Below are 25,156 nucleotides of genomic sequence, written 5' to 3' on the forward strand. Positions count from 1 at the left end.
ACAATTCAACGTAAAATTGACGGCTTTGTTTAGAATTTAGATAGATCTCACGGATGTTTTAACATCAAAACTTCATTGAAGTCCAAACTCTAGTTATCGTATCCGCATACATCCGTCAAGCATACATAATGCATACGAATACTTCCTGACCTGTCTTTTTTTTTGGTTCTTATGCACTTTAAGCAAATTAACTTACGTCCGCTGTAGAATTGAGAGGGTCATTGCGGATTTAGAAAAGTCATTGTATAACGTAGCCACACTGGTCGGCTTCATAAAGATGTTCTGTTCGTCTAGTGTTGACTGTACATGGTCGCTGACCATCTCGATCGACTGCACATTTTCTGGTCCAGGGAATCGGCCGCTGTAGATGTCTGGTCCATCACAGAGTCGTTCACTTGGTCATCGTCGCTTATTGAGACCTAAATAAAGGTATAAGTGGTCCTAAGGTGTAAAACCACTTTTTTGTGGAACCGCAGGCAACCTGACGTTGTGCATCCGTGTTGCCTCGCCCAAGCTGACGTAAGCCGAGCGGCAGGTCGAGTGGCGCCTTTATGATTACTACGACGGCTTCTACTAGCGTATAATTCTAAGCTGTAGCTGTTTACTACGCTAGCTTACTCTGTGGACAGATCCTTTTTATCCATTTATTTTAACTGTCGGTAATTCTGAGGTGTGTTATTTGCCATGCTAATGTATACCACGCACAGCAGGTACTAGCTGAATGAACAAGTGAATTGTTACCGCTCTTAAGAGGATCCATAAAATGTGTCCGTAAGCCTCATTCACATGGAAAGGCTCCCAGTTAGCGTATGTCGCTTTTTCGTTTGGAGGTGCGCGTATGTGTATCCATGGGACTGTTCGCCTGTAGCTAATTGAATTGCCACAGAGGTGCCTATTCAACATCCGAAATGTTTTGCTTTTGGGATACTGAAGAAACGCATCAGCCTGAACGTAACAGTGTCCGAGGCGGCAATTGAGACGTCGCGCTTTGTTGCTGAAATGGCTTGCCACTGATTCAAAAAAAAAGATTCATATAATGTTTTATTGGTGTATTTTGGCGCCTTCAGCTGGGGCTGATTCAACAGATCCCATTGAGCGACCTATTCAGAATATGGCAGGTTATCAGTGGCTTCTGGTGGAGCACGGCTATCTTACCTGTGGCTGACTCAGTAGTATACCTTTGAAACGCACATGAACTTCGAGCTGTAACAGAATCTACCCAATCTTCCAACGAAGCAGAATCATCATGGTCTATGCGACTGTTGTTTCCCTTGTCGCTGTGTCGAATCGCCATCGCACATCAGCAAGAACTTCGGCCACAGTTGACCATGAGATATTGAAGCACGAGACTTCACGGTCGAATCTCGTCACCCACAAACACTACTGCTCACGAACTGCTGTTTGCCTATTTCTATGTTCACCCCGGCATCTATGCGTTTGTAAGTGCGACTCGCTCGAGTCACAGTTACTAGTACTACGGCTGTCAGTGCCAGTCACGGCGAGAGCATCAGCTTCGTGGGGCTGGCTGGGGATGCCAGATGGTGTCTGGATGTGTCTCTTGATGCCGTTGGTGACGGCTGACACAATACATAGGAACTCTAGGGGAGTTAGCATCGGCTAGTATGTTCAATCCTAGCGATTGCGCGCTCCCTTCCGTTGAACTCTTCTCGTTGCGTCAATACCGCCGGTAGGCCTTAGAATATCGACTAGCCTAGCTGCTCCGTGTATATAAATATATAGCTATAGCAATGTCTGTTCCAGCATATGACTCGCATTGGATTAGCTGTAGAGTGGGGAACTCGCTTTGTAGAACTGAAGAAAGCTGCAGGAATGAAACAGGGGGAAGTCTTCTGGAGATCTCCTTTATTGCTTTTGTTTACATCAATGAACAGACCTTTGTATATTAACATTGCCGCTGGCTGTTTGGATCCTGCATGCAGTTCGTAATGCACGTCCATTAGGTCTAATTTTTGAGAAAGAAGAGCTTTTAATCTCACATTCGAATCCAGTGAGTAGCAGTGAGTATTGGGCACATTTGATGCGTCTGGTAATTATTAGCGGATAACTGGGGTCGGAATAAGTGAAGAACTATTTACCGCGGTTCTTGCCAGTTTCTTCGTATTGACGTTCATAGTGGCGTTCATCACGTCGATTCATTGACGCGTATAAAGATATAATCACACGAAAGGCAAGAACGAGATAAAAATCGTTCCTCGTCTGTTGTATAGAACCGGCTGGCCAGCGGGCGGACGGAAAGTTTCGAAGGCGGTCTCTCTACCAGGTGCGATTGATGACCCTACAACGGATTTTTCAGTGGAAACAAAGTGACAAAGAAATAGTGAAAGCCGGGGAAGCAACAGAGGGTCTCTAGTGTACACCGGAAAGATTGTTTCTTTAGAAGTTCTTTACCTTGCGTTCTGCGTAACAAATGCGATTCACATTGTATCGTATGGGATTTTTGTGTCCTTTGCGCTGCATCGATACAGAACAGGATTAGTTCAAAAGACAGAGTTTACCTCAGTTGATTTTATGTACCCGGAATATAGGTTGATTCTACGCAATTGCATATATTTTCACGCAATCACTCCAACATAACCAAGCACTTTCTTCCTACTCCACTACTGACCGTTAACACGTTCTCTGATAGTAATCCTCAATTTTAAATGGCTTATGTTCGTTCTACCATGCTTATGAATCAGAGTAGCTGTCTACCGTTATTACCAGGTGAATCAACAGGACGAAAACTGAATCCCTGATTCTCTCTGGTCTCCGACGTGGGAACTAATTCAGTGCTGTCTACAGCAGGATTACAAAAGTAGCAATGCCAGTAAACGAAAAAGCCTTCATAGCTGTTCTCCCCTTGTGTTCTGAGTCTAATGTCTGCCCTGTTTGTCCAAAAGCCCTTTCTTCTATTCCCTCCAGGGGTAAATATTTAGTCGGAGTGTTTTATAGAAGATGGTGAGGAAACGAAGCGAAGCCGTACAGGTAGGAAAGAGTTTTAGCTTGAGGTGACATATCTTGCCTTCCATCAGTCCAGCCATCGGATATTGATGCAGATCAAAGTAAAAGAGCAAAACTGATAATTCCCTCTCCCACATCTAGTGTCTGTCCTGTCAAATTCTATGTAGGAGAACTGTTTTGAGGCCGAGAAGCTGTAAGTACTTTGGCTGTGATAAGTCGAAACTAGTTCTTAGGTAATTTGCCCGTGTAGCTAGCGTTCTTTATCTTGCCCTACTTCAATGCTGGGCATGCCCTACCTGGCAACGCAAGGTTTTGCCATGGTATCGAGCATACCCAGGTGCTGGTTAGCTTGCGGTATCTTGCAAGGGAATCTTACAAGCAGACACTGTTAGAGCCTATCTAGGTTAGTGGGAACCTAAGGCAAGGAAGGCTAAGAGTACCACAAGAGTAGCAAAGTAGGCGGAGCAAATAAATCTCAATTGCACCGCCGCTGCTTTCGCCATCACCGATATAGGACAAGCAATGTGCTGCGCCACCGATCCGAGTCTGGCAGCAAAGGCAGATGTGTGGAGTTTGAGCGTGTCGCTGATGGTGACTCAGCTGATCGTCGTCGCGCTGGCCAAAGATCGGGCAAAGACGACAGAACTTGGGGGTGGTAAGGTTGCATAGAACAAGGGTACAATACAGGGGATATGTGCGATGTCGATGGGTTGGGCGGATGTTGAGGTGGAAGCTCCAGCGGGGAAGCTGAGGTGAGCTTCGCAGCTTAGGTGTACGGTAAAGAGGTTCCAGAGTCGGTGGCGATTGTAGCTCAGAAAGGGGATCGAACATCATGGGTCGATCGCAGAAGGACCGACATCTCACCTATCGAAATCGGCGTATGTGTATAGAGACGTTGTGTCGAAACTAGGGGAAGTGTGTTGTTTCCTCGCACCTCCCTGGGGCAACACCTCTACGGAGGAAGTGTTTATAAAATGTATGTAACGACCCCTAGGGAATATCCATCCGATGAGGCTAGATAAAGTGTACCTTATATCCTACTCTTACGAGCGTATGAGACGACAATGAGCGTGCTTTATGATACTAGAAAGTGTCTAAAATGACTATTTCATTTACAGCTGCTACATTCTGATAATCAGTGTATTGGATTGAGTGGTCAGCTAAATTATTTGATAATTATATGATACCGTTGAAAATGGTCCTGCGTTTCCACTTTTGTAGCGTCATGCTGCCGATGCAGAAGTAACCTTTTTCATTTTCCACATTTCGAAACTATGGTAGAGAAAGGAAATACAACATTTAATAAAAATATCGTAAAACTAAGATATAAGATGATTCAACTACTTTACATATACTTGTCGTCTACTTCCGTAATAAATCCACCAAGGATCCAATTCAAATATATTTTTTGTGTTATATGTCAGCGGAACTTCTATCGTTTTGTATCGGCATACTAGAAGACACCCAAAAAGTACATTCTCGTTTTCCGCCGACTGCGCTTGTATGATCAATGAAAAACCATTCTTCGTACCGCACAAAACTTTATTCTACCATCAGGATTTTGAACGAAGGCGGTACTCTTAGCGTTACACGCACCTCTGAGCAGCTTCATGTTGGATTCGAATCTTAAACGCGCCTGAGGTGGCGCATAACGTGTTCGGATTTCCGTTTGCTGTTCTCCTATGCATTGCGCTCCATGAAACGCGACTGTATCAGGGTGACGCATTGAAATGGAAACAAACACTTCCAGGATGGACCGCCGTGTGGAATCGTACAGCCTCTGCGTTTTGGTTGTACTTTTTTTGTCGTACGCTCCATTTTATTCGCCCCGATGGGTTGAAGAGATAAAAAGCTCCTATGCCAGTTGAAAACAGTTAGATGCAGCGACATGCAGACGACATCTTTACGAATAGGTAAAACCAGAGCAAATCTTTTTTTTTTTTGTCTGGTACCGCTGTTAAGCGTTGCTTCATATGGTTGCTGGCAAAATATGTCTACCCGCTTTCGAACATAGACCATGACACGCTCACTAATTTTTGTAGGCGAACACGTTATAACTCCAGCATTACGGGATCCTGAAGCGAATATTAGAAAATGTCCAATGGATAGAAGTTGGATAGGCGTAAGGATAATTTAAGACAAGCTATCTCGATAAGTTAACTACGCAATAAGAGTTCCGTTTGTCTATCCGGGCGCCCCTTAGGTCTCGTAAGACACAAAGATTCGAAGATGATGTAGAAGTACTTTTCACCAAAACATATAATCTTACCCAGGTAAGCGTGATGCTAGTGTTATTGCCTCTGGTAACACCAATTTTTTTTTTTACATATCAAGCACGTCTTCAAATCAAACTCAAGACTTCTACAAACATATATATATATATATATATATATATATGTACAAACATATATATATGGCACTGATGTCATTTTATATATATAAAATGACATCAGTGCCATAAGTCGCCGTCCTCTCTGACCTGTTATTGTCTTTCAAGCTATTTTCTTTTTCCTTACATGTTAATTGAAAACCTGTGTATCGGTAGCAACCTCAAATCGACCGATAAGTATAGCTACCGACGTGTCCATACATGAACAAGTTGATTCCACGCCATAGACGAACGCTCAGTTCCGTTACAAGTTGTTTCTCTTTGCTTCTCTGTATATTCTTTATCGTGTACTGACCGACAAGTCGAATCCCGTCACTACTACAATAACAATAAACCTGCAACAATAGACCTCGTCCCGAACGTGCCGTTTATGAAGACTAATCCGTTCGTACGTAGCATTGTGGACGGCCAGTGTTAATGTGAAGTAGGCGTCACGGCGCCTGCCTCTGGCCGAACATTAAATCATATAATGGCTTCACGGAAAAGCAGGACAGCGCATGGCTAGTTCTTCGTGGTCGCAGTGGTAGTCCCCATTATTGTCCGTTGCCGCTCAGTAGAGCGAACACTGTGTGCTCTCTCATCGACAGCCTTCAGTAAGGGTCTATCGGGCCGTGATGGTCATGATCCCCTTCCTTTCTATCATAACATCAGCCCTTTAATCGAGAACAACCTAGGACAAAAAGGCCGTAACCCATTGTCCATCTTCAGCCTACCGCGTGTATGCACTTATCCTGCCTGCCTTTCTCTGGTCTTTCGCCCGCCCTTCTCCTGATTCGTCCATTTAGGCGCCCAGGATTGGTGAGACGCCATTCAGTTTCAGCGCTGTAAGCCCCGCGTCGCTGCCGTTGATACTAACGGTACTGCAAGCTACTCTAGCAAGCCGATCACCACCAGCGGCCACCAGTGAGGACGCTCCCTGCTGAATATAGTGGCACTGCCTTGTATCTAATTGACGTTAAGTACGTCGTCACCGCCTCTTTGGCTGATACGCTGGCGGGCGGGCGGGCGGGCGGGCGGATACCGTTGCAGCCACTTGCGTACTAGCCTTTCACCCGTTCGTTGTCGCTAGCGGACAACAACAGCGGGAGAGATAGCGATTGCCGCTACTGTTACGGCTTGGTCCTGTTGAGTAGAGGGTTAGGCACAACGCTGCTGATGCTGATCGCAGCAGGCTTCCTGTCGCAGCCCACCTTTGTCTACTTCGGGCACAGGCCTCACACAGCATAGCAAGAGAACGTGTCGAGATGCTGAATACGCCTTCCGCGCAGTCACTCGTAGGCAATTCAATACACTTACAGCCAAGCTGGGCTTCGACTGAGCTTAATAGCAGCTAACTTTAGTGTCAGAGATTCTACTGGGCAGAAGCCGGCGAGCAAACCTTTACAAGCCTGTATGTATACGGCTCGATATGGAGACATCATATATGGACATGGTTTTTGGACAAGCGAGACAGCGCGAAATGTGGATCGTCCTCGACTTCGGTAATTCGGCGCTGATCCATTGTCCGTTTTAGGTCCGTGACCTCGAAATTTCAGAAACTAGCTTTCACGGTGCCAACCGTGCTTTCGATCAGACAGTCGCGCAAGCGTGCCCATGGTGTAGCAAAGGAGAAAATCAATAAATACGTTAATATTGTGTTGCATATTGGAAACAACAAGGTTCGATAGAACACTGTGAGCGATACAGGGCCAAATACACAGACACTAACTTGTACAGGTTTAAGATTAAGTTGAAGTCATAAGCCTGTCAAGGATATTGTAGCATATTTTGTTTTGCAAAAGGCGATACGAAGAAAGAATAATCCGCAGTCTGAAATTGATATTGGAAGGTTCAGTAAATGAGAAATGACGGAAGAGCGAATATTACAGTTATTCTTATACTGCTAATAGAGGTTAGGTCGGGCACAGAATGACGTGGTAACTCTTTAGTCATTGTATTAGTAACAGTGGATAAAATCCAATTTGGACTGATTTTGATGTAAAGAAGCCTTTGTAAAATCGTTTCCGTCGTACGGGTTGCATTGCAGCTCGGCCGATGTTACGTCAGCCGAAATGACGATTCTTTGTAGGATCCGTCCTTGACATTGTGATTCATGCAGCAGTTTTGTTCAGTACGCTGATTATTCTTCACGGCCTATTATCAAGGCCAATAGCGTTATGGCTACTATGATTGCGCATCCTACCAATACACACTATCAATGAACTCTGAATTCGATTACGCCAAAACTTCTAGTAATACAGAATTTGCTTCGTAACCGCCCCGGTCATGCGTTCACATCTCCATTACAATTTATTTTACTCAATATGTATTGTACTATTACAGCGAACCGTAACATGTATACACAGATGTCTGTGATTATGTATCCACATAGAGACTAGTTTTGTCAAATAGGTTTTCCTCTCTCTACTTCTCAGTCACGTTCTACACAGAATTTGCAATTGATATATAACCAAATGTGTAAGATGTTGTATAATTGATAAGTGTGTTACGACTACACGATGTATTGTAGGAGGTAATGTCCCATGATGGAGGAGACGCGTTGAATGCGAACTGATCTGGAATGATGATTTATTCCACGAGCTGAGCCGATCTGCGTATACTCACCACTCAAAAGGTCCCGTTGGATTGATAGCTCAACGGCGGCATAGTCTAAAATTACCGTAAGTCTTGATAGCAACAACCAACCTGCCAAGAACCAAGGGGATAGACGTGAACACGTGACCCCGGCCGTGGGAGGTGATATATGTTTTCATTAGGCAGAGGGCAGGGGCATAGGGAGGCCTTGTGTTTGGGAGGGGAGAAGAGGCTTTAGAGAGAACAGGGGAGGGAAGCGAGCTCGACGGGACGCGAACAGATGCGCTGCGTCCTACGTAGTGCCCTGTGCTCTGGAGCAAACGCATCGTCCATTCGGCTGATAGACGCCAACGCACGAGTCCATACCATCGTAATTTCAGGTAGGGTTTTGCGAAAGGGCTCAAACAGACGAATGAGTGGGCGAGCAAACGAACGATCTGACGCTGAACATAGCAGGAACCGAACACACGCTGGGAGTTTCGATAGAAAAGCCCTCGGGGCATCCTGCCATGAAGAACAAGGTTGAAATAGAGAGTGAACGAACAATATGTGGTGGCCCTGTGTCCTCCTATTCTCGGGTAGGTCCAGATATCCGTAGAGGTCTGCTAAAACGATTGCCCTTGTAGTGAAGTCTGTGTTTGCACGCGATTACCGTTGCACGGGGACGACAATGCCACATGCATTTACATGGGCTTCACGCGATGGAAACATGAAATGGGGCCCAGCAGTGTGACCTGGTACCAGGTGGGCACACAAAGAAGGTAGGTAAGTAGCGTCGATGGCTGTGGTGTTACAAAGACCTAAGGGGGGTACCGATCGGAGGGAAGATTGTATGAGTTGACGGCGTATGGACACCGTATTTAGATGAGAAAATGTGGACAGCACCATGGAGCGGAATGCTAGTAGACAGCAAAATGGCGGTGAAGCTGTGGAGGCGACTGGCCCCTTTGGTGGCCTCAGTAGTAGGCAGTTCGTGAGCGCAAAAACGTGTTTCGGCGTGCAGCAATCACGGTCGACGGAAACCTACGTACTTGGTGCCTGTGGCCGCAGCAGTAGGGACCTGTGGAGATAGAACGCTTCTCTAGCGAAGTGAGCGACGACCATCGGTTTTACGAGTAATATAACTAACGGAGTTTCAGGATAAGCAGCGCTGTGGCCATAGGAGTCTGACTAGGCCTGTTTAGGATGCAGTGTTTGCTTCGGGTGGGCCCCGAACTTATCTAGGGGTAAAGTAACCAACGGGTCCCTCTTTGGATCGAGCTGCCTGCTGATCTACCGGTCCAGCAGAGTTTTGCAGGCCACACTGGCGCAACCATGACAGGCCGTGCTAAGGGCGGAGCTGACAGTAAAGACTCTGACTTCGTTTTCGCCGCTGTGGACGTTGGTAGGCGGACAGGCGGTCATACGGGCGAAGGGGCGAAAAGAATCCGCAAAACACAGATCCGCTGCTAAGAGTAGGGTGGCCGCCCGAATACTTGGGATACAATGTGGAAGCCGTTGTTGTTGTTGCAACTATTGTCAATGACGGCGAAGGCGGCATTCGCAACTAATGAACAGACTTTTCCATCGCGGTGTTGTTAACCAGCCTGCTGGATGTCTCTGACTGCGAAGATACAGCAGCCGTTAGGTGTACTGAGATCAACGGCAGTACGTATCGAACTGTCATAGCCTGCGAGTAGGACGTGGGAAGAAGTGGGCGGGTACGTCGCACACAAAGCTGAGCTAGGATTAGGTGCTGCTCGAGTTAAAAAGTCTTATTCGGATCACTACCGCCACCAATTCTGATCCCGAGCTCAAGCAAGTAAGTCGTCGAATTTGCAGGTCTCAATGTATAACCGGCAAAAAGGACACAACTACGGCAAAAGCAGAGATAAGCACCCAATACAAGTAATCGCCACGACGATTTGCTTCTTGCATCGGGGCAGATGTCCGAGCTGTCGGCGCCCATAGATGGCTACACGTAAGTCAGCGGAAGTCGGTGCAGATGAGGTAATCAAAAGAAGTTCCTAAACGCAATCGTTATGTACGTAGGAATGAGTAGTATTAGGAAAGAAGGGGGCAAGAAATTCTCGAAATACTGCAATAAGTGATATTTATCACTTTATCAGTCATGTACCATTTCTGATTAGAGATAGTCCTTTACCCATGAAATCGTTATAAGCTAGAATCCAGTCCCCTTTTAACTAAGCTTCATTAGCCAATCTAGTTCTTGTTGCGCCGAAAAAATAATAATATTCTAAAAGAGTTTTGCCTAAGAACGTCGGTGCATAGCCTGCAAAAAGTTGATACAATGCCTATCTGTGTTCATTTAGGCATAACGGCTACGTGCCTTGATCTTGGAAACGATTACCGAGATTCGGTCACAATGGACGCAATGAGCAATGGTTAGTGTTTTTTTTTATACATGTTTTGAATTTTGCAGGAAAAATATTGAAATTTTCGAATGGCCTCAGGATATGATTCGGACATGGAGGTCACATGTGGTTACGATATTAGCTAAGTTCGCATGAGCGTGATCTAGAGCTAAAATAGACCAAATTGAGAATACGCCAGATACAAAACGGCGCTTTCGAGCGTTTGCAGGTAGGGCATACATCGGGTGTTTGTCTTTAGAAGTGAAGGTCGTCTTTTGGCCAAGTTAGGTCACACGGTGAAATCTAAATCCTAATACCAAGAGAGAATAGACAGCATTTTTTTGACGCTACTCCGTCGTCAAAGGACGTGTAGATCGTGTATTCTCTCTACTTATATGACATTATGTATAGTCATTAGCGCGGTTGAAAACCGATACGTCGCGTTCAAACGTATATTTTTAAAAAATTATTGCAACTTCTTTGGCAAGCTTATTGTACGGTATTATACTACATATTCTGTTGTTTTAGTGACTAGATCAAATTAGCTCATTGTTTTCACTAGTTTTTTTTGAGACCCCACAGAAACCTTTGGCGAACACATCCTGCTCCAGAATTCCAACCTTTAGCTAGTTATTCCCTATTCTTAGCTACCATAAGCGGCCTTCTAATCCGCTCACGCGCATTTGGCTCGTACACGCATCAGCTATTCTATTACCAAATCTGATCGATGCCCTAGCCATGTTCTACAACTAAAAGAATTTTATTTTTTCCGTGATCCCTGCGAGCCTCTGCATCGAACTAGTACATCCCATGAATTGGCTACGTTTATTTGGAAAGGCGTTGCACTGCTTTAGCATATTGACCCTTGATTTCACGGTGGTTCTATCTGCAGACCACCGAATAGCCAGTAAATATCCATTTCAACTTGGCTGGGGTCTTTGATATCTACGTTAGCAGCTGACAAATAAATGTTCTTTATACATAGTATTCGCACTTCTGTCTTGAAGCTTAGTACTAGAGACTGAGTGAGCTTGCTTTCAGTTAGCATCCGTTTCCTGCTTCGTTTGTACGCCGGCACCAACAGGAGAAAATGAAAAATATTTTTCCTAACAGAAGTCCAAGTTGCTTAATTAATGAGGCTCTCTAACCTCTGTATATCACTGTTGTCAGGTTCCTGATCTTGATCTGGTTTGCCCCTAAGACCCCTTTTCGCACTGTTCCACGGCGCTCCTAGGATGCTGGGTGCCATCCTACCGTATCGGTGTGATTATCCTTAATGGCACGGGGAATTCTGTCGTCCAAGCTCTTATTACTATAGTGGCAGTGGGAACAGTCAACAATGATTAATTCCCCTATCAGCTACGAATATGGCCAGTAGTACGCTTGTTAAGTGGGCTAACATTGTTATACGTAAAAGTACCTGTTACCGAGAAGAGACGGCTGACTGATGGCTCAGCCGAACCGTCGAATACATAGAACTGGCATGGGGATACAGTAATAACGATCAATCCCATCTGACATGCAGCTAACAACTATGCATTGCACATTAATCTTTTCGTTATGTTATCTGAAGACACTACTATATCTGGCGCTTTTGCACAGCGCAGACAGAACGCACGTGCACGGTACTGATAGCGTTGATTCTCTCCGTACCAGTCCTGCACGTACGCACATGTAACAGTAGGTACTGCGTGTACCACGTTCACGGCGCATGTATTCGCAAGTAAAAAAAAAAACGCGTTCTTTTATAACCTGCAATATCAAGAAGTAATAAGAACGGGAAGGCCACGAGCAACATGCTTTTTTCTTTATATTTTGCCAACTAATGCATCGTATATATAGGTTTCGTCTGGCAGCGTTAAATTTTTATGAAGCGTTTGTCGCCGTGTGGCATCGAAAAAGCAAAAGGTGCTCTATCTTTCTTCACTCCACTAGAAGACCGCTGGCAGATTTAGTTATTCGTCAGCTTACTCTAGTGAGTTAGGATCAGTCGTTTCCACTCGCATTGCCTTTCTCTACCCACTGCAGGCAGACTGCCGAAGAAGCTTTCAATTGGTGCTCCACGCCGCTTCGCAAAAACTCTCTTTTTTTTGGGCACGGGAAAACAGGCCAGTGCTTGAACCGGCGTGTCGGCGGACCTGTCCTGCCAGCGTGGGGATGAGTTTAGGCGGGGTCCATGTCTTATTAAACAAGTGTACAAGGAGGAGCTTCATAAAATTGCTTGTCACTCAAGCGCTCAGCTCTACTTCTCTAACAGAACCATATAATATCCTTAGCATGCTTACAGATAGAGGAGATTGCTGCACCATATTACATACTAGAAATATCGGACAGCCATTTCAGCGACGTCGTAGCTTGCCAATGTTAGGGGTGCTGGTGGCGCCTCATCAAACACCCGCCTCGGGCTAGTTGGTATGCTTTCCTTCCGCACTTTTTTTTAGCGAGCATGGTATCACACGGCACAGCTTATGGCGAAATACCGTCCCTTCTGGTCACGTATTTTCTCGAGTAGAAACTTCAATAACCCCTTCGTTCTCCAGTTGTTTTTTAAGAAATGTAGACACTTCATTTGAGTGAACTGTGGCTGTGGAAGTTCTTGACAAATGTATGCGGCATGAACTCTCCTCGAGAAACGTAACGTAGATGTCAATCCCTGTTCTATAGAAGAAGGTTGAAAGTAAATATGCTTGCCCGCTGGTTCAGATAACGAGAGGCAGGACACTTGGGGGTGCATGGTTCGAAAGCCAGACATCATCATAAAGCCGGCGCTTACATAAAGCTCCGTCGCTGTATGCCTGCACGCTTTCTTCTATCGGTAGTAGAAATATTTAGCTTGTTTAGCGTTTTTCACTGATTCTTGCGCAAGCAAGTGACTAGAAGAGAAGCCACTGGTACTTCTACGTTTTCTATTTATTTTCCTGGGCTCTGTGCTCTGCTGTTTAATCCTGAGCTGTCATCATCGCATCAATGAAATAATGAAAGCTCTACATAAAACCCTAAATCTCAGCGCGAGGAAAGCTACGACCAAAATAGAGGAAAGGCTAGATCGTTATTTTTTACGGATAGCTTAACCATACAAGAATATGCGATACAAACTCCATTTGTCGAAGATGCGGAACAGATGGCGGCCAAACAACACTGCCTTTCAACGCTTCTTATTTGTGTTAGCTTTTGCGACAACAACAACAACACATCACCACTGAACAGTTATATTTAGTTGGATAAAGACACTCGAGTAGCTGTTTTTCGTTTTCTGAACGAAATTCAATCCGTTATATCTCTATTTTTCCGTTTGCCCCCGTCGGTTTCTCCGAACAAACCACAGCCCCTTTTTGGCTTGCCCCAATTCAACAGTTTGCACATGCCAGTTAGCAGGTCCCCCTGGGATTACTGGCGTCGACTTTCGAGGTGCGTAACAAAATCGAATATAAATAAAACATAAACTAACAATAGGCGCCAACCACAATAATGTATAATATTAATAGTGGCGCAGCTATTATTTACTACCACCAGCGTTATTGGCGCCTGTCAACGTTCTGATTTGTATTCTATTATTTATTTGGTTGTGGGTTTTTCTTTGAATGGAAGCCTTCAGTCGTTGCCAGTTTCTAATTCATCTGCCTATAAAGATCAGTGGGGCGGAGCAGGGAGAAGAGAATTAGAAATGTAGGAAGGCAACAAGCACGGTTACAAGCAATTGGACCGTCTGGGGAATCGATTGGAGCTAAACAGGGGGCATTAATGGTGTCAGCACTGAGATATCAATGTACACGTGAGTGTCTATTAAGAGATGGTCATCTCTATACAGAGAAAGTACTGCAAAAATAAAGTCCATTGGACGGTCCTAGTGATGTCATGATCATACGACCGTACTATATGCAAGACAACCTCAAAAATTTCAACTCTGTTGCTGGGCCAGTGTTGTTCTGAATGCATAAACATATTCGAATACTACGCGGTCCTATCGGATAGGTAAAAAAAAACTGCAGACATACGTTAAATCTAGGCGCTCTCTAAATTAGCTCTCTTGATTTGCTAGGTTAATTATCCAGCCAGTGCTCTTGTTCGTAGAATGGCTTGTTACGTTATGACTGCGGCTACAATTAATCCTATAAGCTCTAGTGCTCATTTCCCTTCTGGGTTCCATTGCCCAAAAATTGAGACGTTATTTTCCAATTAAATTACAAATAAAAAAAAAAATACAATGAATTGGTCGCTCAGCTCTGCTCAGCGACGGATAATATAGCACAATTTACTTTTGGAACCAGTTTGGAACATTCGTTTACGTGCGTATCTTATATGATATAGCGTTAATTTGGTCAGTACGGCAAAACTTCGATGCATTGACAAAGCTAAGCTGTAGAAATCAGCTTGGTCAGTGTAGCGTACTGTGGTTCCGTCGTACAGCGAAAAGTTAACTATAATCCTTTCCTACTGCCTTATGCAGGTCCCGGGGGAAAATTTCGAAGAAAACTTTTCGTGCTCCATTATAATAACTTGCTATGCAAGTAGACGTTCATGGAAGTTGAGTTAAACGGTAGGAAGGACGCTAGTTCCGTAGAAATGCTGTGAATCAAATCGTCTGAGCAGTTCTACTTACTTTAACAGGTTGGCAAAGAGGTATGGTAAGTTCGACAGTAAGACAGAACCACTGGAGTAGATCCTCGGTAGATGCCCACCATAGCTAGAATTATTATGTACAATACGATGGAGTGGTGATGAAATATATACATGCCTTACAACCCATAATAACAGTTGATTTGAGCGTCAGAACAGGGAAATAGGAGCGCGCCAACAAAGTGACGGCTATGAACACGTGAATGAATTGGTGTATATCAACTACCGCCTGTCAAGACAGCTCCCAGGTTTTTAGCGCCAATATCGTCCTGATTAGCGCGAGTGATGGGTCCCTCAGTGACCATATGAGACCTCGCCCGCTTAAATGCCCCCTACTCTAGATAAAATAAATAATATAAAAAGCGTCGGCACGATGAAATTAGATTAATATGCACAGAGGTTTTTTCTCTTCGCGTACCCGGCTTAAACTTGTCTAGGAACGTTTGTAAGAATCGGTGACCGTTGCCTGCCATACCAAGCTGAAAGAGCATAATCAAGATTGCTAAGACTGTGGCAGGTAGATTGTAGATTCCTTAGTAGGTTTTATTACAATCAGAAATGACAGTTAGACATAGGACAAAGAAGTATTGCCTAACCGCTTTCCATAATAACATGCTTAATTTCAATTGGCCTTTTTTTAGAACCGATCCTGTTACTCTCTGGGAAAGTGTACCTCTTGTACGCTTAAACATGGGTGATATGTTTTTTAATGATGGGTATATCCGTTTGTACAAGCGTAAAATTAGATAATTAGTAAGTGGCCGTGATTGGCATTAGGAACACAAGCCGGTCGCCAGACGTAGCATTGAACTCCTCATCAACAGTCAATTGCAACGAGAACCATAGTAATAATAATAATATTCTTATTAGGTTTAATGTTTATATTTATTCCTAGCATATTTTTAGGCTAATTCCATCTACTTCGAATAGATCGGCGAGTAATCAAACTTCAGATATGTCTAGGACACATATAATTCAATACGCTGTGAGTACCTCTAACTATAGAGAAAGAACGAGCGCTGGGATGTGACCAAGATGGAGATCACTAACGTTATGTTGGTGCTTCGATTGCACGCAGCGAACGGAACGCGTGCGACATTCGGATTTGGCCTGAGCAAATCGACAACGTTGGCTGTCGATCTCTCTGATCAGATAGATCATCGGCGTCCGAGTTAACCATAGCAGCTTTAGTCTGTGCCTGTTTGCCTATATTCTTAGCTCGATATGCTAACCGTTCAGCAGACGATTCGCGCTAACTGCTACTAACCCTGTGAAGTGCTAAGTCATTGGCGTGCCTGTCGACTATCCGATCAATATTGCATGACTGGACGCTACCGCTTAGTGATTCAGTCCCTGTTCTATGCTATGGCCGTTATATATTCGTTTCACATTGCTCTGTGTGCTAGTACGCCAGTTATTGCTACCGATCAGTACAGATAATAATAATAATAACAGAAGGTCTTCCGCGAATATAGCCTGCTCTAACCGTAATAACACAATGTAAAATGCTGAGCCGTACAAACTCCCTTTCGGTCGTCTGTTTCTTAATTCCGAACCTTCATTTGGGTCGAACTAACATATTGAAATCGTAGCTTTTCACAGGCGCGTGAGGTCCAAGCAATTGTTGTTTTGATTTGTCTTACTTTTTCACGGATTTTCTTGATCGTAAAAATAGCCGTGGCAGGTTTGTCACCTAAAGAAGTTTCGTTACTCCAGCCTAGACTCTTTGTTCAGTTGGAGCGTAGCGATATGCCTCTAAATGTTTGTAGATCGCATTTACTGCTACCCTAACATGTCCCTATGAAAGATCACGCTTTGCAGAATCTAATGTTATAGACAAAAGGACAAAAGAGAAGAAACGGTCAGATGGAAGATAATAGTCGAGTCGGCCATACTTGAACTGCTGCACGGACGCCGCAGCTGCGAATTCTTCAAACGAGACAGACATGCGAGTGATCGACTTGTCGAAGAAGTACGAACGACGCCCGCTCCGTTGGTCTGATCGAGGCTAAACTACGACAACGGTGGTTCTGTTATCGAGCCTATCGCGCTGCTAACTAGGAGCTTTCTCATCCTATATGTATGTTTAAACAAACAACGACGCCGAAGCCATGTATCAGAAAACTCCACATCTGTATATATTATGTTTGGCTCCTTTGGAAGCGATACTCCATCACTGTGTTGCTTATTCGTCTGATTTCCCATTAAACTGAATTACTCAATGGAGCATCTAGCGACTAGTGAGTAACTTATTAAAACAAATTTAACGAAACTACAAGACTTCGCAGAGTGAGTTGTAGGAAATATGTGTCGCACTCTTTATCTCCATTGAACAAAGATGCCTCACGTAGTGGTTAGCGCATCGCTAGCGAACTAGACCGCAACAGATAACGATCTGATGAGCAAATTTCGCGTGTATTTCCCGAGCTGCATGACAACTGAAACGCCAAACTTCCAATATGGCTGCGTCCCCTGCTAGAGTCACCGACTGTCATTGTGCAACTGAAACCCGCTAGACACGTGCGATGACAACACGGTCTGTGCCCAGCAGCAGCGGAGGGCTAAATAGACATAATTTACTTGTAGCCGTGACGTTCCCTTTCCATGACGCGTGCGAATGTCATCGCATGATTAGAACAGCGCTCGGTATCTCGACGCTCAAACAACAGGCGCTTGCCTGAAATGACAGTCTGTCTGCGACCGCCGATAACTAACGACGTGACCGATTTTTAACTTGACATAGCCAAACAGCGGCGCCATTCTGTGCGTCGGTACGTAATTCCGTAACCGTTGCTGCCAGAACGGCTTATCCGTCGACTGTGCGGCTATCGTCGTCTTTGGGGTATCTAAACAGCGAACAACAGGGCTTTGATCGACTAGCTTACGCGTAAGGACACTTTGAAAAGATGTGCACCGTAATAGTACATGTTGTAGCGTCAGGACTGTCCTGCTGAACTGGACGTGATCATACAGCAGAGCCTATTACTGCCAAATATCTCAAGGGCGAGAAGTAAACAAACATAAGTCTAGATTTGAGCTAATCAACAGCCCTCTAAGTTTTATTTGCTTTCTCACTGAGGCATTAGTGGGAATAATGTCAAATTATCATTGCTAGTCAGCGATAGCAGGTGAAGTACGCTCTCCGTAGTTACGAACCTGTAAGGAGATAACGCTTTTAGATATTACCGAGGCAACAACATATGCCTCCAATGTTGACCTATTTGGACGACAAACTTTGACTCGGGTCGTCATCTCCGTCACCGTGATCGGTATATCTGAACTACTATCATCATTTCAAGTTGAAGTTTTAGTAAATAAAGACTTTGCATTGACGGCCCACTTGCCATCTTGTGCACTTCGTTTTGACATCTCCAAAAACACGTACATTCTGTCAATGATATCCGTGCCACACCGATGCATCGGTATCCTATTCGCATTCTCAGTGCCCGTCTCACGTACGAGATGAACATAAGGACAAACTCTGGAGTGCGGGCCAACGCAGAACGATGAAAAAAGGTTATTTGATGACCGAGTAATGATTCCTCTACAAGAACTAGCAGGAACATATGGGTGATCATCCTAAACCGATATGAACGGCAACAATCACCGAAGCGGCGAGCCAACGCAAACGCGTTTTGTTGGGTCGACAAATACCACGTAGTCCGTTTGGCAACAGTACTGGGTCACATAGCAGTCCGTTGTTAAGATGGAGAGGAATAAACTCGGATGGGGGTTGATGATTCGTTTCAGCTTGACGTCGGGTGGGAACGAGACAAAAGCGACGTAGTAGACAGAACCCAGCGATATAGAACTAATAAAATTTGCTAGATTAAACGATGTGTGATAGATTAAAGATGATCTATCAGCCGAAAACATACACATCCTCCAACAACGCAGCTGCATTTAAAGTGTAGCAGTAATTTAGTCTACTTTTAGTCTTAGATTATTCATGCGATATGAGTGGTTGTGCTTTTTTCGAAAGGCTACCATTGGCTTTGTGGAAAGGTTCAATACTTCACGAAAGACGTAATATTACTGAAATATGTCTTACATTTTAGCGATTGTAGACGAAAAGTTGCAGGTTCGGATGTGACTTAAGACAAAAACCTGGCGTCTATTGTGAAAGGCCAAACGTTTACGTTTTTTTAAACGTAAACGGAGTTTTTGTGTTAGGGGAAAAACAGCTAAACAATACCACAAGTAGTTTAAATTTGACCTGTAGCTATCGAAAGCTAAAGCCAAACTAGAAACATGTTTTAGGGAGGAAAAAGAGCTAACTCAAATAAGTAATGACGACTGTGACTAATTCGAATGCTCTACACGAACGATAAACTAAACGTTAATATAACGGCTACGGGTGCGCTGCTAATGGCAGTAAATTGAAGTAGTATTCGACTGTTTTTTTTTTTTCTTTTATGTGTCCCGGAGAAACCGATTGACTTGCTCAGCGTAGTCTTAAACTGCTTCAGAACTCGCGAATTTCATACGTTAGAGGCCGCTTCACAAAGCACAGCTAGGATTTCTAACTGGGACTCGATGGAGCAATTCAGGTACTCACTGCTAGATCTCGGAAAAATAATTTGTTTAAAAATAGACACTGCAGACTACGTAGTCTGTCCCAAGACTATGGGTATTTCGTAGGAGAGGGGAATCTTTATTGAAGGCCGAATTTCCATAAGAAATTAGCTTGTTAGCAATGCCGAAACCATGACATTTTAGTATGGAGAAAATTATTAATAGGGTTAACATCTGCACCGGGTTAACGGCCATCAACGATGGGAACGCTAAAGGATAAACCATACATTGTTTTCTATATTTTTGATATAAAAACGCTGACATTTTTAATGCGTATCGAAAAAAAAAATATCCAAGCGTTCTTCTAGGCTGAAGTGTGTAATTGCAAGAGAAACCTGCAGCACTGGTGCTCAGACGTTTGTATCTATTTTTACTTAATTTAGCAAGAGAACTATAACGAGTCGAACTATGATCCATTTTCCTTTAGGCACTAATTCTCTTTGTTACAGTGCCGCTGGCCTCTATTACCATTGAAGTTTCAATTTCTCATGCCTGCGATTCAGTACTCTACCGCACACTACTACGTGAGTTAACGAATGTTGTAGCGTAGGGAAATAGCATGGATTTTCACGATCCGATTCCCTACATTCACTGCTGCTAGCGTACGGGAGCAGCTACTTCTGCAGCACACATCGGGTCTACTCGGAGCTTTGCTGCGTCAATCAGTTATTCTATTTGTTTTTTAATTTGTCCTCTTCTGACCAGCTCTTCGCCTCTAAAAAAAATCAGGATGGCTGCATTGTTTTCGATAGACGCTTGATGGACGTGTGTGTGAATGTGAGAGTGTTTGTGGGTGTGTGACTGATGGAGTTTTTTTGGCAGAGCATAAGCATAGGGAATTGGGCTAAAGAAAGAAGAAGAGACGGACAAATGAGGGACATTCATGTTGCCCCCTATACCGTATATAATTTCGTTTCGTAAGGCCAGATCGTCTGGGCATTAAAAAATAACCTTTTCCTACTTTTACCTTCCCTTTTCCTAACTCGTTTATTCGTCAAATGGTTTAAGTTCATAGTAGCCTTGTAGAGCCAATGACAGCCACCGTAGTCGTTTCTGGGTACGAGCTTTGGATAAATCATTGTACTCCGACATGAATACATTTTTACGTATTTAGTTTCCGCATTCGTCTAAAACAACTAGTAGCTATGTATCGACAGGTCTTTGCACCTGCAGCTATAGACGCAATGGTGGTCTTTTAAGGAGGGAGAGCTGTTTTATTCACGCAAGGTTTTTATTGAGCAGTCAGGATTTGCCACTCCTACGATTTACCCTTAGGGCCACCCCCCAGATCATCGAGAACTTCCTCATATCTTTATACTTTTTTTTCTCTTTATCGAAGCCGGTATACCGCGTCGACACTTTAGACATGAAGCCACAAAAGTAAAGCCTCAACGAAACGACCCCATTTCTCATCCGACGAGCTAGCGGGAATATACGGAAACAGGAAAGACGACGGGACTGAAGTTCGAAGCTGAATCGCTTCTTACAGTTTCCTCGTTTTTACCCATTTCACTCATTGTCAGTGATCTCCGTCTTTGGTCTCTACCAGCGATCCGAGTATGACTAGGAAGCGAATGGTGAATTGTGCCAATTTTCGCTTTTTATATCACATCCCACACCTTCGCGCTTCACCACCAATCCCAATGGTGGCGGTGGATATACACAGAAAACGAGTTGGTGATGGAACAAAAGTAGAAATATGGTAGGAAATAGTAGTCGATAGACGGAGATCCGCGGACCCCTGAAAAGTGAGGGGGTGAAGGAGGATGAGTCGAAGCTGAAGAAAACGATTGCAATATATCATTTTGCCTGCTTACTCGCTTCGTATCTAGATCGGTTTGTCTGCAGTACCACTTCAGGGCTTCCTCTGTAGAAAGTGTCCTAACGGGGAATCCTGAATTGAGAACCAGGACAGTAAAAAAGCAAGAGCAGTCGGCTAGTGAATTTCCATGAATCTGCGTGTGCGTACGAGGGGTGCACGTGCCCGATAGTTGGCTATTATGAAATCATCATTGTGATTTATGTATCTAAATGTTGCAGAATTGATAGAGACAAAGATATATGTATCGTGTGTCTTCAATTCCCTTAGTCCCTATGGGCATATCAAAATCAGAACTTTACTCAAAAACATTGGATACATGTGATTGGCACAGTTGATGCTTGTGTTGCGTTATTATTAGACGAACCAATTGTTTACTATCAATTGTAAAGGGTACATGATTGCACTTTGATCCTGTTGCTTAGTCTAAGCGTACACTTATCGTATATAGGCATACATCTCCCTAACATAGTAATTCTTTAAACCGTTTATTTTTATGTAGCGGCTTTTCCGAAGACGTCCCGTTATGAATTTTAACGTTACATGAAGGCTAACTACTGGATAATAAGCGACGCTTTATTCCTCTCCCCTTCTTTTCGTTGTCTTCCCAACCAAAATTATGAGTATCCTGTCACTATTTTGTTATTAGCTAACAAATACCATACGATACTGATACAAGCTGTAAACGGTTGCGATATCAGTAGAATCAAGCGCGTTCATGTTAGAAATAGAAATATATAGAAGTAGCCGACGAGACAAAAAAACTAGGGTTAGGAGTTTGATGTTAGAAGTTTATAGCGCTTGTTGGAGTTTACGATCTCCCGTTAAAAAAATGAGGAAAAGACTCGCTTTGCTGCAAAAACAGTCTGTTGTTCAAAGGCCCCTTTTCTCGATGGGCATTCACTATTTTGGTTTCAGACTGCCATGACTACGAAGATAATTACCTTGTATATATTGTGTCGTGGCAGAAAATCCCTGCACCGGATGATATATTATTATATTAGAACGGGAGAGCGGTGCTAAAGATAGAAGAACAAAACATAGGGGAGGGATGAAGAAATAGGCTGAATCTAAAAAGCCTTTCCAAGCCCAAGTAAAAGGTTCACACGGATTTGCTTTTCCCTCGTTATAAATTGAATATGGATTGTGTATCTAGAAGCAAACGCCTTAGATCATTTCTCGACGTTAGAGGGAAGTCGAGCCTTTGTTGACTCCGCTTACTACCTAACCTCTTACCCTTTGTTGTTTTTACAATCGACTGCCGAGTCGGCACATGACTAAATAGAAATCACAAAAATTTTTAACTCGCATACACGTCTTTGCTTTGGTATTAGTAGCTCTAGTAGACAGTTCTAAAAATCTAGCAGCAGTATGGGCGACATTATTTACAAAGAAACTCGGATACTCTAATATATAACAGTAAAACATATCTGAATAAATAGTATGACAATTAGACTAGCTTTAATACGCTATATATCTATTAATGAATTGATCGCCTCCTTGATCAAACTGATCGAGCCGGCCTATCCTTATAACGACTCGGAATCAACATTTCGTCTTGTATAGGCTTTGTTTCCGAGTCTTTGAAAACACTGACCTTGTTGTTGACGGACAAACGTACACTAGATAAGCTACGATAGATAATAATAATAATAATAATAAGCCATCTTGTTTTTTTTCTTGGTTTTTCGTCAATTCAATTGCAGACTCAGCTGAGCCAGTCGTTGCAATCGCTTTCGGAAAAAGCTAAAGGCGCAAATCAACTTATAGCTAATCTTAAAGGAATGTCAGCTAAGATCAATGTAAGTATAATTCCACAAGTGGAAAACTCGCACAGAACTCAACTCTGCCCCGTTGGCTGTTGCCGTGAAGATTTTTAAGAGCCAAATGACCTTTCAGAGGAAATCTGAAATGAGATATATATGGAATCGGTCGTATGTATTCTATATAGCCCACTGTTTATGTTGAAAGTCTACTGTTTCAAAAATATTATCATACTCTACGATTAATCATTCTTAAATTAAGCGAGAGTTTTCATAGAGCAGCGCCTAAAAGACCATCGATTCTATTTCTTTGTAAATAAAGATAGTCTTTTAATAATTGTGTAGTATGTCTCGCCTATGCGTACTGATATCATTGGACCGTTTATATATATGACTTGAATTGGTACTAGCCATGTTGTGGGTAGCATTGTTTGTTCAGCGACTTCCGACACGATCCGATTAGTAACAGTGTGACAACGACAATTAGATTGCTAGGATAAAAAAAACGGGCCAGTTTCAACAAAAGCACTTCTTCGTATTGCTTTGGCAGGCCGTGATAGATCATGCGGGTAGGCAAATCGACCGTCAGTCAACTTGCTACACTTCTCGCCTGCGATCTAACGCTGTTTAACGATTGAGTTCTCCTCATAGTTTCAACAACTCTTGCCAGCAAGACCTGACACAAACCATTCCAGTGTCGAGCCGACTGGCTCGTCAATATCCGGTAATTAACGGTGCTAACAACACATCGTGCTGTTGGCCGTCAAGGAGAACAGGCGCCTTGATGATCGAGAACATACGCCCTCATCAAGCACGTATATTAGACGCAGACTAGGTTGTTGCACCAAAGAAATTTAAGCATTTAGCACCAAGTCGATGAAACCGATCACTTGGGGGACGTTTTTGCACAGAAGAGGAAAATGAGCTTTGATCCTCGCAGATTCGACTTCATGGATGGCCCAACTTTATGTGTTTCACTTGTTCGCCTTCTTTATGAAAGGGGCACCGGAATAAATTAATTTTTTAATGGAAATTTACGTTTCAAAGGAAGTGAAATTTCGGAGACGTTTTTTTACGCTTTTTGCATCGCTATCGGTTCAACTCAGTTGTCTGTTTGACTGACGTGAATGTAGTCAACCAAAATCACCGTCCTGTCAAAATTAAGATTTTTTATAACAAATATGTTTCTGTTTTATAATGGCCATTTGCATGTACCTGCTTTGTACAAGTACTCCGTGTAGTAAAGTCGAGATTGTAGTTTCGGAACCTTCCTTTTGTGTGAAAGAGCGGATTCCTATTCGCTAGACCTTTTAACCAGCGCGCAGTTGCGGAATGAAAACTCTGAGGGACTTACGATAGCAGGTATTTCTTTACTTAGCTTGCTCACAGATTTTCGTAATTCTGCCAGGACGCGCTGATCTGACCAGACCCTTATACGTTGAAACAATCCAGGCAAGTATGGTTCCATTTGTTAGTGTTACGCTCCCTTTTATGATTCCTTATTTGGTAAACGGTATTTGCATTGTATACTGACAGGTTAATATTCAAAGCAGTAGTTCTGCAGTCCGTAACAGCTATATTTCATTAAACAAATTGCCAATCGTGCGTCTTTAACAAGGCTTACGGACATATTTAATAACTATCGCACAACCTGTATTGGATAACGAACTAATAATGGAGAAATTCTGTTGCGGGAAATCAGTTTAAATGCCTACGAAAGCTAGCACCATGGATAGCGTACACGATATCCCAGTCAAAATCGTTGGAATTGGATGCAAAGATGTACCTGTCGTTCTAAAAGTGTTTTTCATGAGGACCCATAATGCGCCTGACTATGGCCTTCGTGGCCCCACGAAGAAATAATAGGAACATTAGGGCAGGTAGGGAACCCCAAGCCACCACACAGATGGTGTGTGAATGAATACTGGATAAAGGGTATCGGAAAAAGGCCATGATTCTAGGATCAACTATTCGTCATGTTCTGTGCATACCAGAGGCGTAATGTAAATGCAATGGAGGAACATTGTAGACTGACCCCCTTGAACATTTATCGCTAATGGATCGGCTAGTTTCTACTATTAGAAGCCAGGGGTGCTGGTGGGTC

General features: G+C 43.5%; 1 protein-coding gene across 3 annotated transcripts in view; it reads left to right on the top strand.

The window, feature by feature from the left end:
- The window catches only part of Trim9 (E3 ubiquitin-protein ligase Trim9), a 58,423-nt gene that overhangs the window by 17,772 nt on the left and 15,495 nt on the right, over positions 1-25,156 (top strand). For 2 of the 3 annotated variants that reach the window (XM_022801342.2, XM_022801343.2), the window contains exon 2: positions 22,996-23,091. The exons of the other annotated variant lie outside the window; for it this stretch is intronic. In XM_022801342.2, coding sequence (XP_022657077.1) covers positions 22,996-23,091 — 96 coding nt within the window. The remainder of the gene's footprint in view (positions 1-22,995; positions 23,092-25,156) is intronic. 3 annotated transcript variants of the gene reach the window in all.

Source organism: Varroa destructor, unplaced genomic scaffold (genome assembly GCF_002443255.2).
Source record: "Varroa destructor unplaced genomic scaffold, Vdes_3.0 BEIS01000004.1, whole genome shotgun sequence".
Classification (NCBI taxonomy): Eukaryota; Metazoa; Arthropoda; class Arachnida; order Mesostigmata; family Varroidae; genus Varroa; species Varroa destructor.